The sequence below is a fragment of the Diceros bicornis genome, chromosome 6 (genome assembly GCF_020826845.1).
Source record: "Diceros bicornis minor isolate mBicDic1 chromosome 6, mDicBic1.mat.cur, whole genome shotgun sequence".
NCBI classification, from domain to species: domain Eukaryota; kingdom Metazoa; phylum Chordata; class Mammalia; order Perissodactyla; family Rhinocerotidae; genus Diceros; species Diceros bicornis.
The window spans coordinates 10774947-10794603 of NC_080745.1; the positions used below are offsets into that span (position 1 = coordinate 10774947).

General features: G+C 38.1%; 1 protein-coding gene across 5 annotated transcripts in view; it reads left to right on the forward strand.

Annotated features, from left to right (window-relative positions):
• Positions 1-19657, forward strand: part of BMPR1A (bone morphogenetic protein receptor type 1A) — a 153345-nt gene that overhangs the window by 104576 nt on the left and 29112 nt on the right. For 4 of the 5 annotated variants that reach the window (XM_058542822.1, XM_058542824.1, XM_058542821.1 and 1 more), the window contains 3 exons: positions 8321-8532; positions 14615-14777; positions 16789-16891. In XM_058542822.1, the coding sequence (XP_058398805.1) occupies positions 8466-8532; positions 14615-14777; positions 16789-16891 (333 nt within the window). In that variant the 5' untranslated portion in view covers positions 8321-8465. Of the gene's footprint in view, positions 1-1072; positions 1145-8320; positions 8533-14614; positions 14778-16788; positions 16892-19657 lie in introns of all 5 variants that reach the window. The other variant, XM_058542823.1, reaches the window with a different exon arrangement.

The following is a 19657-nucleotide window of genomic DNA, read 5'->3' on the forward strand; positions in this document are numbered from 1 at the left end:
TGTTTCCCTTTTGATGTACTTATTCGTGTAACTTACTGGATAAAACACTGCATTTGGGGTTAGAAGACCTGAGTTTTAGTTTGTCTTTCAAGTTACTGAGTATATGAAATTCAGCAAGTTGTTGAAGCTCCCTGAACGTGTCTTTTCTCTGTAAAAGAAGGAGTAATTTGACTTACTGTAAGGGTCATACAGATGGTATAATGCGTGTAAAACTCATTTGCAAATTATAAAGATGGTGATGTGCTAACATAAAGTTGCCATTAAATGCTGTATATGAGTTTCTCTTATTTAATCTGCACAGAAGACCTAGATCTGTCTTATGCTAGGCCTTGAACTCTTCACTACCACATTATACTGATTTTATCTCTATAAAAATACTGGGGAGAAACACAGACAGTATTGTTTACCATTGCCCAAATACAAGTATAGGATTGACCAAACTCTGTTCCCTCCTAGGCATTTCTGCAACCACTGATTCACTTCACCTACATTTTGGTCGTTTGTGCCTATTCCAGAGGACAGAGAGAAGCATAACATTACAATAATAATAATTGTATTGTTTAATGCAATTAAACAAAAAGCTTTGGAGAAACTAGGTTAGGGAATTTGTAGTACAAAGTTGAATGGTGTTTTGAAAATAGGTTATCTCTTGTTTGCTAAAGTACTTCATAGACCAAGAAGCATTTATTGTGTATCTAATATTGAGGCCCCTAGTGAGGGATATAAAACATATGAGTGCATCAACTATATATGTAATGCCATACTAATTTGCCTTGCCTCTCTGTTCCTGGAAGAATTTATCCTTGTGTTGGGGAGAATAGTATCTTGGCACAAAAGGAAAGTGAATAAATAAGTTTGAATAAATTTTTGAATAAATAAATGAGCATTGGGGAAAGGTGAAGTCTAGTCAGAAAGTAGTTTCAGGGGTGATGATGAAATTAGTGACCTCAAGGTGATGAAGACATGGCAGTTAGGAATGTCTTTATAAAGTGGAATATAAAGTGGAACTTCCCATCCCTACAATAGGTCAAAATTTAGCTGGCTGGTTGGTTTCTCTTTGCTCCTTTTTCAGACTTTCCAAAAGGCCTCATTGTGTCTCACCCATCACAAGTTCTCACAGCGGGGACTCCAGGGCAGGCTTCTGGTGAGATTCCTCTGCATCACCAAAGATGCACTCACAAAACTATTTATTTAAGCATGTGATTTTCTGAGGGGTTTATGTTTAGATTTGAGTGAGATTGTTTCTTACACTGATATAAAAATAACCGTGAGTGGTGTTGCTCCAGTTCTGTGTGTATATCTTAGCTTCAGGATTGATGGGGGTGGAGGTTAGCAATGGAGAAGGAGTGGGTGAGTTGCTTGTTAAGGGAAAAGACAATATTCTTATGCTAATCCAAGCTCTGGATAAGGAGCAAAGCAGCCATGCAAACAATGGCTGTGGAGCCAGAAAGTCTGCAAGTCAGTCTAGTCCTTCTCAGAAAGCTTGTCAGACCAGGCGCCTGAGCTGCCTAGGGGGAGGGACCCTGGAAGGGGGGTTCTCCTTACTGCTTTGTGGAATTGGCAGCTGGCCAGCTTGTTGAAAATTCCCAAACCTCACTACTAGAAAGTAAAAATTAAGGGTGGGGGGCTTAACGGGAAAAGGAAAGAATGACTTTAGTCTGTTTTTTCAGCTGACTTCAGCCTTTTCCTGTTTTTTTTTTATTCTGCTTGCACTATTTGTTCAGCTTTCTTGCTGTTTGCGAAGCTTCAAGATTTTTCATTTAAAAAGAAATTATTTATATTTTATTGAGTCATTTTGCCTTAGTGTAATATTTTCCTAAAGGAGAAGCTGCAGCAGTCTGTGTATATAGTAAAGGAAAGTAAATTTATTTAGGTACCTATTTGAACTAGTTAATAATAGCTTTTAAATGCCAGCATCATTTTAAAATTCTGATCATGCAGCATTTCAAATGTCTGCGTTTTCTTTTTTTTTTGGTGAGGAAGATTAGCCCTGAGCTAACATCCATTCCCAATCCTCTCTTTTTGCTGAGGAAGATTGGCCCTGGGCTAACATCCGTGCCTATCTTCCTCTACTTTATATGTGGGACGGCTGCCACAACATGGCTTGATAAGCAGTGTATAGGACGGAGCCTGGGATCAAAACCTGCAAACCCCCGGCTGCCAAAGTGGAGTGTGAAAACTTAACCACTACGCCACCGGGCTGGCCCCTGCATTTTCTTATATCTTTAACATTGTGAGATTAGATATTTTTAATTTTAATATAAAAATTCTGATGACTTATTCTAGGAATTTTTTTAATATATTTTATTTTTCAGATGTTAGAGTTATAAAATAGTTTCAGGAATGGTTGCAAAATAAAGTTACTGTTTTGCTATATCATGATTATAGAAACAGTTAATATGATGGGACTAGTAAAGGGAGAGTCATCAGTATTTATATTAATTAACAACAACAACTGACATCTATTATTTATCGAATGTTTAATACTGAGATGCAAGGTCCTAACTCATCTGGGTTAGCAATATTATCCCCATTTTTTGGCTAAGGGAACTGAGACCTAGACAGCTTGAGTAACTTCCCCCAAATTATATAGCAGATTAATACTGGAGTTGATATTTGAAACCAATAGATATCAGAATTCACTCTCTTAAATTTGCCAAGCTGTTATATGAAAAGTTCCTTTACCTAGAACACAAAACTGATGTCATCTTCATGGAATCCATACTCTGAAAGGACAGATGTAACAGTGTATAGTGTAGAGCTACAGACAGTCTTTCCCCCACAAAAAATGAGCCTTACTTGTTGAGATAATTCAAAAACAAAGAGCACACTTTTGTTTACCCCTTTGAAAGAAAAATATTAGCTGTATTATCCAGTCAGTTCTTTAGGCATTGTGACTGTTTTATACTTTTATTATTGTACTCTGCCTTGACTGTGCTTTCCAGATTTTGTCTTTTGGTTGACTGTGCAATAACTTACAGTGATTAGGCTTTTTTTATTTCAGCAAATTTTTCATAATGACTGTGTTATATCAATGAATGTTATCTATTGCTGCCCAACAAATTATCCCAAAACTTAGCAGGTTAAAACAACCAACATTTATCATCTCATACATTTTCTAAGGGTCAGGAATCCACTAGGAGCTTAGCTAGATGGTTCTAGGTTAGAGTCTCAAGAGTTGTGGTTAAGATGTCTGTGAAGCTGCAGTCACCTGAAAGCTTCCCTCGGGGTGACAGATCCATGTCCAGGGTGGCTCACTCACATGGCTTTTGGCAGGAGGCCTCGGTTCCTTACCACATGGGCCTCTGTATGGCTGCTCCAGTGTCCTTGTGACATGGCAGCTAGCTTCCCTCAGAGTGAGTGTTTTAAGACAAAACAAAGAGAAATCTGAAGTACCTTTTATGATCTAGTCTCAGAAGTCACACTCTCTTTCCATCTTATTTTATTTGTTAGAAGTGAGTCATTTAATTAGCAATAATCACGCCTCAGATAAACTTCAGCTACAGTACTGCCACTGCACAAAGCTAGAAGTGAGTCATTTAGTCCAGTCATAAGGCCACCACAATGGTCTTTTGGTAGATTTTTTTTTTAGCTGTAAAAAAGTATCACTTGTGAATAGTAGTTTACATTCCAGCTGTGGTAATTAATGTACCATGTACATTAATATTGTACATGGTAGATCCTGGACCATGCACTTATTTTATCAGTGAATGCCAAATAAATACATGTGGTGTTAATGGTTTTATTAATCCAATTTTTAAGTGAATGTTGGTGTTCTGGGGCCATCTTCTCTTTTCGTTATTAGAAGGCCATCTCATATAGAGCCATAGAAATATTTCTGTGCTGTTGACATAACAGATTTATATCTTCAGTCCCAAATGTTTCCTTTAAGATTCAGAACCAGGGGCCGGCCCGGTGGCGCAAGTGGTTGGGTGCGCGCGCTCCGCTGCGGCGGCCCGGGGCTCGCTGGTTCGGATCCCGGGCGCGCACCGACGCACTGCTTTGGCGAGCCATGCTGTGGCGGCGACCCATATAAAGTGGAGGAGGATGGGCACGGATGTTAGCCGAGGGCCGTCTTCCTCGGCAAAAAAAAAAGAGGAGGATTGGCAGATGTTAGCACAGGGCTGATCTCCTCACAAAAAAAAAAAAAAGATTCAGAACCAAATGCCCATTAGACCTTCCCTTTGGGTAATCACGAATGTCTAAAATTGAACCCTTGATCTCTTCTCTTCACTACTTTCAAAATCCACTTGCGCCCGTTTCGATAATTACTCACGCCGCAAGTGTAGGGATCTTCTTTAACGCCTCCCTCTCCCTTACCCATCTAATCCATTACCAAGCCCTGTTGAGTCTATTTGTGAAGTGTATCTTGAATCCATCCACTGCACCACCACCTCCCTAGTCTTAACCACCATTGTCCCTCTCCTAAACTACTGTGATATCTTTCTCATTGGTCTGTTTGCTTCTGCTTTTGGCCCCTGCAGCCCATTACGTAGAAACCAGATAATTGCCTTCCCATCCCACTTAGACTTAAATCCCAAATCCTTCATATGATCTTGCCTGACCTGGTCCTTGTCTTTTCTGTCTCTTCAACCTCATCTCCCAAAACACTACCCCTGATTCTCAACATTTCAGAAACAGTGTTCTTTCCTTGCTCTTCTCTGCTTCAGGATCTTTGCACAGGCTGTTCCTTATGCCTAGGACTGCCCCCTGCCACCTTCTTTACCTAGCTAACTCTTATTCTTCAGATCTCAACTTAAACGTCGCTTGTCAGCATTGCTTCCCTTGACTTCTCCATCTGGATTAAATTAGGTCGCTATCCCACCTTCCTCTAGGACCCAGCACTTTTCTTTCTTTGCATTTACCACAAGTAAGTTCAGCAGTTACTTATCATGACATATCATTTGAATTGTCTTGTTCGATGTCTGAATATCTTAATTGTCTTCTTTAATAACTGTAAACTCTGTGAAGGCTGGGTTCGTTTTGCTCTTATCCCTTTATTCTCTAATACAGAATCACACATATAATAGGCACTTAATAAATATTTAGGAAATAAATTAATATTCAGTGGCAAGAACACTGTTCACGCAGGACTTCAGGGTTGGAAGGAATCTGATGAATCATTTAATTAGTCTGGGCTGATTTCCGTCATGCCTGTCATGTCCACGACAAAGGTGTGTTCGCACTTCGTTCCTTTGATACCCTGTGAGCAAAGACCAACCTGGTTCTTTCAGTTGTATCTCTAGCGTAGTCATTTCTCTATCCTTTGTATTCATGTCATTCTTCTCTAAAGTGTTTAATAAGAGGCCTGACCAGGTGGAATAAAGTAAGATGGTTACCCTCTTTGATTATAGCAGTGTGCTTCTATCAATGCTTGATGAAATTGCCTTTATGTCTTAGCGATTGTCGTAAGTGCTGATGCATACTGAGCTTGTATCAGCTAAAACCTAACATTTTTCTATTAAAGATTAGGGGTTTCTATTCTTAGATTACAAATGAGGCTCTTGAAGCCATTTTACCTTTAGCCTTCCCTTGGCTGATACCTGTTCTCCATACAAGTTATTGCAGGTATTTTAGTCTATAAAAATTTCTTGCAGATGGGATTGTCATGGATAGCACCTGTTACTTCCTGTGCAAGGTTGGCAAGTGTGTTATAAACATGTGTGTGTTGGAGGGGGGACTTTTATTGAGCACCTACTCTGTATTAGGCTCTCCTAAATACTTACAATGTATAGTTTACGTTATATAATATACATAAAATATCCAGCAGGGCAGTATAGGGTAGCACTTAACACATGGACTCTGGAATCAGCTCTCCTTGATTAGAATTATAGCTCTGCCACTTAACCAGCTGTATGATCTTTGATAAATTCTTTAAATTCTACTTGCCTCGATTTTCTCATCTGTAAAATTAAAATAATTGTACCTATCTTATAAGGTGGTTGTGATGATTAGATAAATTAATATTAATATATTCAAAGCATTTATAAATGTGCTGGTGCCATAGTTAGAGGTGAATATGTATTAGCTGTTATCTCATTTAGGTCCCAAAATAATTGTGATTTAATAATATAATTCTAGTTTTGCAGATGAGGAAACTCATCCAGAGAGGTTAGATTACTTATTTAAGGCAGATCCAGGATTTGAACTTGTGTCCAGGGTAGCAGAGTCACAGATGTTATGTGGAAGGAATCACACGTATATATTCCTTTTCCACTGAAAGGAACTGTGAGTGTGGCAGGTGCTTAGAGAGTCTCATCGACTGCTCTGCAGGATGCCTTGGTTGTACCTCTAATGAGACAAGCCCACATATTGGCTTTAAATAAACTGATGAAGAAACAGTGACGCTGTAAGATGGAACCAGTCACAGCAATCAGTTTCCTGCCCAAGACTGAGCTCCTTGAAGCAGAAACTCGCATACTCATATTGGTATTTCTAGCACTGATTCTACACTGATGTGTAATATGTACTTATAAAACGCTGTTGGTGAGTGAGTGAGTGAATGAATAAATGAATCAAAAGTGTAGAGAGGGGCCGAGAGCTAGTAAGGGAGGCAGAAACGATGCCAGGTTTTTGGCACAGGTGACTGGAGAGATGAGCCACCTTTCTCTGTGACAGCAAATGGAGGAGGAGGAGGCAGGGCTAGGGGAGTGAGAAGGAAAGTGAATGAGTCTGATGTAGACAGATGGAGTGTAATCCTAGTGAAGATATTTAATAGGCAGACAGAAGTAAGGAGAGAGATCAGAGTTGGAAATATACTGGAAACTTCTTTTGAATTTGAAACCTGGAACAGGTATCCCTAGAATCACAATTGTTTAATTTCAGAAAGTGAGTTTTCCCAAGAAATGCAGTTAAGTCACATTACAGATTTTATTCTGTAATTATTTTACAGATTTACTTTAGATTTTACTCTCTCAGCATTATGTAGATAAGAAGCAATTTAATTTAATAGTGGAGAAGTGAGAAATTGTGGAGATTTTAGAACTAAGCCATATATAAAATGTATAATATAAATGACATGTCACTGTAAACCATATTTCCTCGATACTGTAAATGCCTTTTGAGAGCTTGTTAAAGTGAAAAATTCTTAGATAAAATAGAAAGCTCGGGTTATTTATGGTAGAAATCATGCGGGGGGGGGTGATTGTGTCATAAATAAAATCTTTTTCATTCAGGATAGTTCAGGCTGAAGTCAATAAAATCAAATTGCCTGAATGGGAGGAAAAGCAGAATTATAGTCATCTTTGTACAAACTAGCCTTTTTTTCTGTGTGTGTGAGGAAGATCGGCCCTGAGCTAACATCTCCCAATCCTCCTCTTTTTGCTGAGGAAGATTGGCCCTGGGCTAACATCCATGCCCATCTTCTTCCACTTTATATGGGATGCCGCCACAGCATGGCTTGACAAGCAGTGCGTCACTGCGCGCCCGGGATCCCAACTGGTGAGCCACAGGCCGCTGTAGCGGAGTGCATGCACTTAACCACTTGCACCACCGGGCCAGCCCCCCAAACTAGCCTTTTTCTCTGTTACCTATTTAACTATTTTATAATTGCCAAATCTTAATTGGAGAGGGTATGTTTCATGTCATCCATATTAAAAGCTCAATTTTATCCTAATGAAGTCAGATTTGCAATATTTTAGGAAAATAATTTTATTTAAGATGTATTTCTATTATTTTTGCTTTAATGATGAAGCACACCGCGTATTTAAATATGTGTGATTTTCTAAGTAGGCTTTCTCTTCTAGCTATAGAATAAATTATTTATTAGAAAGGTTCAAGGTGTTTTTATCACAGCTACTAGAATTTTGAAAGATTATTAATGAATAGCTTAGTATTTTGTATGCAGCTTTTCCTGCTTTCTTAATATATTTAGAAATTTTATTTAGAAAAAAAATTTTTTTTCGTGAGGAAGATTAGCCCTGAGCTAACATCCGATGCCAATCCTCCTCTTTTTGCTGAGGAAGATTGGTCCTGAGCTAACATCCGTGCCCATCTTCCTCTACTTTATATGGGACGCCGCCACATCGTGGCTTGACAAGCGGTGCGTTGGTGTGCGCCTGGGATTCGAACCTGCGAACCCCAGGCTGCCGAAGCGGAGCGCGCACACTTAACCACTGCGCCACCGGGCCAGCCCTAGAAAAATTCTTCATGGTAACAAAATAACTTAATTATTTTAGAACAGCCAGAAAAGACTATTAGGATTATTTAGTGTACTTGTCTTGTTTTACGTGCGGTTACTTTAAGGTTAGGAGAGGTGGCAACCTATTACTAAATTATTTTAAGCTTTTGAATTACAGTGCCTTTTTTTTTTATCTTTCAGGAGAAAGCAGTGGAAGTTGGAGTCATTGTCAAGTGATTGAGACCTTGTACAAGGAAATCTCGTTGAATGAAAATCATTTAAATCAGTGACGTAACAAGACCAATTATTAAAGGTGACAGTGTACAGAAAACATTAGAATTGAACAATGACTCAGCTGTATATTTACATCAGATTATTGGGAGCCTATCTGTTCATCATTTCTTTTGTTCAAGGTAAGTCAGTGTTCATTTCAGCAATCTTATCATCTTTTTTAGTAATTTATTTCTGTATATAAAAAAGCACTTGTTCTTGCAGCTGCTGTTTCGGCTCCTGTCCCTTTTTGAACAGTTAGGCCCAGTATGCCAGTGTGGCTTTTAAGTGAAGAAGCAAAGAACAAACACATGCCAAATAATTTTTTAACTTGACTGGGATAGAAACATTTTCAAGTATTTGTAAAGTCTCAGTCTCTCTGAACCTGTTCTCCTATCCATAACATAGGCATTATGATATGCAAAATTAGGTCTTGTGAGGATTAAATGAGATAAAGTATAAAGTAAAGTACCTGACCTAGTGCCTAAGACACAGGGTAATAGGTACTTAGTTTTAAAATTTCTGTCTCCTTTAAAATACTTAAATAAGGAATAAATGTAAATAATTTTAAAAAAATCATTTTATTGTCGTTAAAAGGCTTCAGAAAGATAAATGGCACTTGTATGTGCTGAATACTAAAATTTCTTCATAGAGTACTCAAAATTTTATTTATGACCAGTATTGTAATTTTACTATTCTGTGTTCACAGCTTGGAACTCCCAAACAGGAAGTTATTGTGATAACTCTTAGGATCAGATGGGCTGTATTTCCACATAAACTTTTTCCTGTATGGTTTGATTAGGAGATATATTTCTCTGATAAAGAGCAAAGTTTGTCACATTTTCTTTCAAAAGTATAGTTTGATAGTTGTTTCAAATGATAAGATAAAAATATTTACCCTTAGAAGAAATAAAGCCATTGTAGATAAAATGTTATTTCTTAGAGATTACTAAAAAGGATTGCAGAGTGGTATTAGTGGAAATAACTTTTGACTTTAGCTACAACTTTATCTTGAATTGTGTCTTGGGAAAGTAAATTTCTCTGTATCTTTGTTTCCTAGTTATAAAATAGAAATAATGATAGTAATTTTTTGAGCATCAAATGTTATGATATAGATTTAAGTGCTTTATATTGAGATAAAGTTATTCAAGTTGGAACAGAAGAAGGAGTGATCTGTACTAACATCTAATAGATATTTAGTCTTTGTTTTTGACTTGGTCACAAATTTTAAAAATGTAGTTTGGCTTTAAGTAACTGATTACTCAACAAACAGTGAGAAAATGAAGATTTATTTTTTACATAGATGGTAGATGTTTGCTGGTGTTCATTCAGTGGTTGAGTAGGGTCAAGATTGACATCTCTGTAATTTCCTTGGCTTTTCCAGCATGGTTACAAAGTAGCGATTATCTGCCTTGGAGGAAGGAAGAATGGGGAAAGGATCAGCACTGGCCTCAACTGGACCTTATATTGAGAAAGCAAAAGTGTCCCTAGAAACTAACCCCCTGCCAGCAGATTATATCTTGTTTTATTGGGTAAACTGAGACAGTTGCTAGGTCTACTAGAAAACTAGGAGGTAGGATTATCACAGTTGGCTTGCGTTAATCTAAATCTATTGCCGAGGGCTGAACACATTGTTCCCCCCAGACAAAATCAGAGTTCGGTTAGCTAGGAAGGTGGGGAAAATAGATATCCATTGGGCAACTACAAGTGTCTGGAATAGATTTATCTCTTCTATCAGTTAAGATGTTTTCAGCTACAAGTAAAAAAAAAAAAAAACCTCAATTCAAAATAGCTTAAAGAATAAGGAAAATGTAATCTCATACAAGAAGTCTGAAGGTAGGGGGCCTCCAGTTAGTTAATTCCTTGGGTCATCAAGTTCTTTCTCTATTTCAACTGTGCTGTCCTTCACATATCCATCTAGCCATAGGTTAACTCACTTTGCCGCCACAATGTGGCTGCTGAGGGGCCAGAGATCACAGGCGGATGTGGCAACTTCGAGTTGACAACATTCAGTGGAAGAAGAGGGATGGATGTCTCTTGTGTTTCTTTTTAATTAGTAAAGAAATCTTTCCCCAGGCATCTCCTCTGGACATCTCCCCTCTCCCCACTAACAGATTTCCTTCTAATTTTATTGGCCAGAATTTATTATATGCTCTTGTGTGAACAATGGCAAGGGGAATGGAACTAAAATTGTTGGATTAGAACTAAAATTGTTGCTCTTGTGTGAACAATGGCAAGGGGAATGGAACTAAAATTGTTGGATTAGAACTAAAATTGTTGGATTAGAACTAAAATTGTTGGATTAGACAAACAATGGTCTCTACTAAGGGTAGGGCTGTGCTTCCCTGAATCACGTGGAGGGAGAGGCAGAGACATAAACAAAGGAAACGGTGTGTGTGTGTGTGTGTGTGTGTGTGTGTGTGTGTTGCCAGCAAGGTAAAGGGGAGGAGGCCGGCCCAGTGGTGCAAGCGGTTAAGTGTGTGCGCTCTGCTTCAGCTTCCCGGGGTTCGTGGGTTCGGATCCCAGGCAAGCACCGAGGCACCGCTTGTCCCGCCATGCTGTAGCAGCATCCTGTATGAAGTAGAGGACGATGGGCACAGATGTTAGCTCAGGGCCTATCTTCCTTGGCAAAAAAAAAAAAAAAAAGAGGATCAGCATCACGTTAGCCCAGGGCTGATCTCACACACACACACACACACACACACACACACACACACACACACACACACACATATACACACAAAGGTAAAGAGGAGAACAACTAACAGTATCTGATACAGGGCACCACAGTTGTCTACTTAACATCATACATAGCCTTTCTTACATGCATGTACTAAAAGTCCTCATGTTGATATGAAATATTCAGTTCCTCCTCAAAGGGGTGTGGAATGCAGAGTTTCATCTACTTAGTGCACTCAGCTACTAATCCAGGACTTCTGGGTTGTGTGTAGCCTTCTCCCTCAGGTCTAGATGTGCCTCTTCATGAAGCAGCAATGTATGGCTAAAAGAGAAATTATTGATGCCCAACACACCCAATATTCAGTGATGAAGCAAAAATAGGATAAGTACTATATGAACTCCCATTCAGAGGAAGGAAGACTTGGAAACAGCCTTCAGTAGTCACTGCTCTATAGCACATAGATTAAGGAAAACTGCGTTACTAATTACCTTTTATGTGCAGTGATATCCCATTGGTCTCTCTAGCTCTCCTGCCTTTTGCCTTATGATTCCTATTGTAGACCTTCTGTCTTCAGAATGAGGGAGGGGGAGTTCCTTTGCTTTATACAAAGGAAGCAAACAGATTACTGGAAAAGTAGGAAAAATTATTTAGCCAGGAATAAAAATCTAGTAAAATCATTGATGCCAGACATTGCCATTAATGACAAGGGAACATGGTGTAAATGTGCCTATATATAGTCACTTGTATCTTTCAGCCATTTGTTTCTGTATTTATATATATTTGTGTGTTTTTCTGAGTTATTGCACTTGAGTATGTAAGCTATTAAATATTTTTGTGTGTGTGTTTGTTTTGAAATATAATCTATAGCCCCAGCCCACCCCAGGCCTTCTAATTTTGTGCTTTGTAAACACAAGACTTGTGGGTAGAAAGAGATTAGCATGTTCTAGGAACTGACAGAAGGCCAGTGTACCTGAGCCTGATGGAGGGGAGTTGATGCTGAAGAGGTACACAGGGTCCACAGCCTGCTGGGCCTCACTCAGTAGGCATGAAGGAGGTTGGAGGTTGGATTTTCTTCTAAGTGCATGTGAAGTCATTAATTGGTTTTAAGCAGGGGAATGACAGGATCAGATTTGTGTTTATAAGATAACTCTGGCTGCTATGTAGGAAATGGATTGGAGGGGCCAAGAACAGAAGTAGGGAGATGAGTGTGGAGATTCTTATCTTGGAAGTGGCATGATATGATGAGCCCCAGTAATAGCAGTGGAATTGGAGAAAAATGGAAAAATTGGAGGTATATTTTGGAGGTTGAGCCAAAAGACTTGGGGAGGACCAGGTTTGTGGAGAAAGATCAGGAGTTCCATTTTGGTCAAGTTAATTTTGAAATACTCAAGTCCAAGCTGGAGGGATAAATCTAGAAACCATCAACAAAGAGATTTGTTTAAACGATGGGAATGGGTGCTGTTACCTAGGGAGAGAGTGCAGAGAGGCTGTTGCCAGGTATTTTTCTTTGCATCCCTGCCTCTGCTTAGTGACATCTTAAAACTTTAAGATGTAACTCAGATTTCATTGCTTTTTGACAGCCTAGGATGAGTTTATGTTATGGGCTCCTTCCTTTGTTTACGTAACACCTTTGTATTATATCACTTTTCACATTGTGTTTATTTATATGCTTATTCCCCCAGCCCCCTTTGCCTCCTTCCAAGTTTCTCAAGGACCAGATCAGTTTCCAGCATTCAGTAACTTACTGCACATAGTTGACCTCTAATTAGTGCTTTGTTAAATAAATATTTGAGATAATATAAACCCCAGGCACAAATTATTGTAGTTAAGTTTTTTATCTCCTAAATTCAGTGTTCTAGCTAGAAGTTAGGTGTTTTAACCATCATATAACTTTGAGTTTGCCAGCTATCAGTAATCCTTGTGTGATCTTTGTTATGTAATATCTTCATTTATACGCTATTTTATTTTTAATTAAGCCTTCATTTTATAGTCATTTCATCCATATATAACCTCTTGACTTGAATTGGGTAGGAATTATCACCATCTTTTGTAGATAGAGAACTGAAGTTGAGAGAGTAACTTATCCTGGACACATTTGGGACTTGAACCCTTTGCTTCTCACTGTTATTTGTACCACACTATACTGTTCTGTATGTATCATTAGATTTTTGAAAAATCAATTGCATCTGATTTATTATTTAGCATTTGTTCTCCATAGTTAAATTGATGCTTCCTTCTGTTATTGTAATAGGATTTTAAAGCTGGATAAGAGACCTCAGATGTCCTCTAGTCCTGAGGTCTTACTGAGTAAATGAGGCCTGGAGAAGTGATGTAGCTTGTCCACAGTCATCCAGCTAGCTGAACTGTGGTAGCACAGAGTAGACCAGAATCCAGGTCGCCTCCTTTTTAGCCCAGTGGATTTCTTCTCTTCCTGCTCCCTCCTTTTTACAGTTGATGTTCTTAACATAAATGAGGTCTTGTAGTTTTGTAGCAACTTAGAGAATTAAGTGAAGTTTATTAAAATTCAAGGCATGGAATCACTAAAACTTATTTAGCAGCATGGTTTTTTCCTGTTGTCAGTGTGTGTATATGTGTTATTTTTTTTTTCCTCTTTTCAATAGTTCATCTCACCAATATGGCTAAATTTAAAGTCAAGTCCACATCATGCCTTGAACCACTTATTTAACATTTATAATGAAATACACACACAATTCTCTTAATATTTCATACCTGTTTGGCTCTACTTTCATTCCTTGGAGATCAAGCCTACAAGGAGTAGCCTAGCCAATTCCAGCTGATTCAGAGGGAGGAAGGAATTATTAAAACGTTTTTTCAGTTCTGCTCTGCCTTCAGCCTGTAGATCCAGTACCAAATATGACAGTATCTGTCATTTGAGGCTACTAGACTCTAATGCAAGAACACAGTTCTATTTCCATAAGCTAACTACTGCGCTACAGTAACCTTCAGGTTTTGGCAGCATAGTCTGAATTTGAACCAAGGACCTTGAGATAAAGGGCACCAGATAATATGATTAGTCCTCATGCTCTCACAATTCCCTTACTTAAGCAATTCAAGTCCAAAGTAAGATGGTTAGTAACCCCACTTCCACATAGAGGCACAAATAGAGGACTTATTTTTTTAAGCTAGTCACAAGTTTTGAACCAAACAGTTTAAGAAAAGAACCATAATTTGTCTATTTTTTAATGATTGGAAACAATCTCAGCCTTCCCTGAAATCACGTCCTGTTTTGTACCTTTCTTACACGTGTGACCATGTTCTGCCTTGTGCCACTCTTGTTTGTCTTTCGCGAGTGCAAAAGTTGTGACAGACATCTCCATATTTCCCACAATACCTATGACAGTTTTCTGTTCATAATGGTTATTAATAAATATTAATTGTATGAATGAAATGTATTTTTAATAAAAGAAACATGTTAGCTGCAATTACTGTGATAAGAAAAGCTTAGAAACCTCTCATTGAAAATCGAAATGAAAGAATTAGCTTTTCAGAAATGGCTTATTTACAAATTTCATATTTGAATACAGGGCAGAATCTAGACAGTATGCTCCACGGTACTGGGATGAAATCAGACTCAGACCAGAAAAAGTCAGAAAATGGAGTAACTGTAGCACCAGAGGATACCTTACCTTTTTTAAAGTGCTATTGCTCAGGACACTGCCCGGATGATGCTATTAATAACACATGCATGTAAGTATCTTATGCAGTCCTTCTTAAAATTCTGAGAATAGGGTTGCATTTAGTGCTATTTTAAGAATTGTTTTCATTGTCTAAGTTTTTGGTTTTTTTCTTTAACTTTATATGGTCTCTTTCTACGGGGCCAAAAAGTTTCTTGTTCTGTATATAGGAACATTTATTACTATTAAGTGATTGATGGTTACTTTCTTAGAGTAACATTGTAATATAACTTTTTAAAGAAGATAAAAGGAATCTGGTATTTGTCTAACATTTTAAGTTAATTTAATGATCTTTTTATCATAAAGTTATTGATACTCATTATAGAAAACTTAGAGATTACCAAAAGGACCATGAAAATTCACCCAAAACCTTATAATTCTAAATTGATTGAAATAATTTACACATGTATAAGAATGATATTGTGATGTTTAATTAATTTTGTTATTTTCTTACAAGTGAACTCCCCAATCCAAATCTGATTTATATAACCGTTTTAATTTTCCTACTTAATTTTATGTTAGCTATTCAACACATAAATTCTATTCCATATCCTTTGGGGACATTGAAGAATTGGCTTACTAGCCAAAAAACATTCCCTGAACAGCTCAATCTTATCAATCAGTTAATTATCTCCCTGTTATAAAAGTAATAATATCTTGTTTTGTACTTTTCTAATAAGTGTATGCTCTTTGAAGTGACCAGATACAAAGCAAAAAAGTATTGGACTTGCCCGGTGGCTTAGTGGTTAAGTGCACACATTCTGCTGCGGCGGCCCGGGGTTCGCAGGTTCAGATCCCGGGCGTGCACCAATGCACCGCTGGTCAGCCATGCTGTGGCGGCGTCCCATGTAAAGTAGAGGAAGATGGGCATGGATGTTAGCTCAGGGCCAGTCTTCCTCAGCAAAAAGAAGAAGATTGGCATCAGATGTTAGCTCAGGGCTAATCTTCCTCATCAAAAAAAAAAAAGTATTATACATGTAAAACTTTGAAATTATATGATGGTTCATCACGTCTTAGCTTTGTTGTTTGTCCTCTGGTGTGGCTGACTTTATTGTGACAGACTGGGTGATCTTTTGTAGGGGAGTGCTCCCCACTATGTCACCAAGTGATTTCTTGCCAAACTTCTTGTCTGTAGGGCATGCCTGATATGTGTGGGCTGTTTGTTGGTGGCTTAGCAACCCAGAGTAAAACGGAGTCATCAGTTTTAGCAGAATTTCGCCCCACACTTAACATTTTCTCTTTACAGAAAATGATTAGTTCTGCAAGATTGTTTTAAGTAGAAGCGATACACTTACTGATATGAATGAGTAGGAACACCAAAAAAGCTCTTAGAAGTTTCTTCCTATCCATTAAAGTCTAAATGAATGTATTAGGGGAAAACTCCAGCATACTAATACTAAAATGATAAAATTTCATTAACTACAAATACATTTATGTCAGTGTCTTGAAAATTTAGCTTTTTAAAAGTTCTCCTTTTTTTGCTGTCACGTTCAGTAAAAAGTGCCTTTCAGGATCTTTGTCTGTTCTTCCCAAGTATACTTTTCTTTGTCATTGAGTCTGTGTTTATGTTTCATAGAAAAACTTGTTTTTATTTATTATTGTGTACAGTATATGAAGACGGAAAATCTCATGGATAAAAAGAGGCAAAATTATTTTTAAGTATATTTTTAAAACATTAAGATTATTTACATTTATAAAATTTTACAGATTAGCTTTCTGTGATCACATGACTGTGATTAGCAAAGAGAAGTTAGAAAGTAATTCATATTTGGAGAACTTGTTTAATAGAAATCCTTTTCCGCCTGACTTCAGGTTCTTACTGGACCTTTAGGTTTTAGTTTAGATGTGACAACTTTCATTTGCCTTAAAACCCATACGGTTTTGGCAGTAAATCACATACGAATGTAATTCTAATTCAAAAAGTAAAGTACTAAAAGCCATCAGTACCTGGTCACATTCAAACTGAGATTTAATTAGTACTTTCTGATGTGAATTTATGTTTTTTGGGGATTTTTTTCTTTTAGAACTAATGGGCATTGCTTTGCTATCATAGAAGAAGATGACCAGGGAGAAACTACGTTAGCTTCAGGGTGTATGAAATATGAAGGCTCTGATTTTCAGTGCAAGGTAAGATCTAATTTAAGGCCTATAAAAGAGGAAGGGAGGGGCCACATGAAAAGCATTGACTTCTCCTAGGAGGTGTGTGCGTGGTCTGCACATCCATCGCTGTATGTTCTTGTAAGCAAATATATTGGAGGAAGTTGACCTCTTTTTTCAAGTAATATGATTGTGGTAATTGAAGTTCCAGATTATTTTACTTTTAAAAATCATCCTGTTTCTAAATTGTCATGACTCCAAAACTTATTTGTGGATCATAAAATTGACTGAAAAGACTTGAAGGTGATGGGCAATAACCTTTGTATTACTATCACTTTGAGACCGCTTAGAAACGTTAAGGCCTTGTAAGGAGATCGCCAGGGAGTTATTTTACCGGCAGCAGTAAAGGCATCAGAGGATCAGTAATGAAGAGTTTATGAACATCCTGACAGCTCTGGGTTTTAAACCTAATCTCTTCAAAATCCTGTATAGTCATTTTGCCCCAGGGGAGGCCTAATGTTTTTGAAAAACAGCTCTAGATAGAACTGTTTGTGTACAAATTTAAGCCTTGGCTATTTTAGAAAATTATTCAGATTATTAGAAATTCTCAGTATCAGTAGAAACCTTAAAGATTATATGTTTCAACCTCTCGGCTAGTGTTTGGAATCCTCCCCCACGTTTCTCCCCCAGCACACAAATATTGCATCTCACTGATTTTCTATGTGCTACATCTTTCTAGTGATGGGCTCGTTACCTCCCAACACCACCTATTTCATCTGTAGCAATGACCTGACCAGATCCTTAGAAAACTTTTCTTCTCAGTGACTCTAGGTTTCTCTTCCTTTCTGCCCCTTTGGACCATAGAGAACAAATCTAATCCCTCTTTAATATGACAGCCCTTTACTATGTGAGGAGTGTTTTTTTTTTTTTTCTTGCTTTCCTCCCCATACCCTCCACTCTTTGCCCAATGGAAATAATAGTTCACAGTGACCTCAGCTGCTCCTTATATGAACAGCTTTAGAGTTACCCACTCTCCAGTTGCTCAGTGTAATATGCAGAATTGAGTGTGGTCTGACCAGAAAAAAAAGCGGAGAGTAAGTAACTCTTGTCCCTTTTTCTAAAGGCAGCCAAATCTAATGTTAGATGTTTGATTGTCTCACATTGTTCTTTTTTTTTTTTTTTCATAATTTTATTTATTTATTTATTCCCCCAAAGCCCCAGTGGATAGTTGTATGTCATAGCTGCACTTCCTTCTAGTTGCCGTATGTGGGACGCAGCCTCAGCATGGCCGGAGAAGCGGTGCTTCGGTGCGTGCCTGGGGCGGAACCTGGGCCGCCAGCAGCGGAGCGCACGCGCTTAACCACTAAGCCACGGGGCCGGCCCACTCACATTGTTCTTGAAACACACTGAGCTTTCTGTCAGCTGAAACCATGTCTCTCGCTCATGCCCCTGCGGAGCTGCACCTCTTCATTCTTTATTGGTGCTGTTGGTTTCTTGACACAAATAAGTAGATGGGAATCGGATGAGTTTTGTTATATAGTTGTCATATACTTGTCTGTGTTAAATTTCATCATATTAGAATTAGTCCTTTGCTCTAATTTGTTAAGATTTGGGGGGATGCTGATTTGGTTGTTTTTTCCAGTTTTATGCTATTTGCATATTTATCAACCACAAATGCTATACATTTTTTAATCACTTAAAAATTGTTGGAGAAAGAGCTACAGTTAGGGCACTGAGCTCAGCAGTAGTAACCAATGTCTTGCAGGGCCCCTAAACTAGGAGTATACCAAACTGAATTCACCAATGTAAGTTAGTTGTTAAACTTGACAATCCATGTTTAAATCCACATGCTGCCTCCTACTAGCTGTGAAACTTCGGGCAAGGAGCTTTACTCTCTTAAATTGTTTTCTCATCTGTAAAGTTGTTGTAAGGATCAAGTGAGATAGCATACATGTAAGGAGTTTAACACAACTGGCACATAGTAGAGGCTTAATAAATGGTTGTTTTTATCATATTTAAGCTTTTACCATCTTTAAGCTGGGTTACGCATATCCCTGTGTACATGTAGACTGGGTGACACAAGAATCACATAGCACATGGGTAGTTTTAAAGGAATCAGTTTATAGATCATAAACTTCCATAGGTCCTATTGCTTAGTATTGATCTGGCTGAGAACACAGCACTTCTCAAGCAGTTTCTCTTTTCCTTCCTCTCTTTTACAATCACGCTTCTCACAGTTTACAGATCAAAGGCCTGGAATGTAAAACCTCAAGTTTCAAAAAGTGTTATAATTTGAAATGTAACTATCAGTGTGAGCGATGTGAGGATATCAAATATGTTTGCATGTCAAGTGCTTTTCAGTTTTTTGCTTTCAACCAAATTGCTAGATCATTGAAAACAATTTTTTATATTTATTTTTTCCTCCCCAAAGCCCCAGTATATAGTTGTATATCCTAGTTGTAAGTCCTTCTAGTTTTCTGTTTGAGGTGCTGCCACAGCATGGCTACTGACAGACGAGTGGTGTGGTTCCACACCCAGGAACTGAACCAAGGCCGCCAAAGTGGAGTGTGCTGAACTTTAACCACTAGGCAATCAGGGCTGGCTCGAAAATAATTTTTGATAATAGGATCATTATGGGAGTTTTAGCATGTGATTGGAAGGTCTTGAAAGAATTATGGGACAATGGTATAACAAACACCTTCCATTGTCATCTTTCTGTTTATGTGAACAAAGTATCTTAGTACTGACCCGGAAAAAAGGAAAAAAGAAAAATAAGAATAAAATTAATGCCAAGCC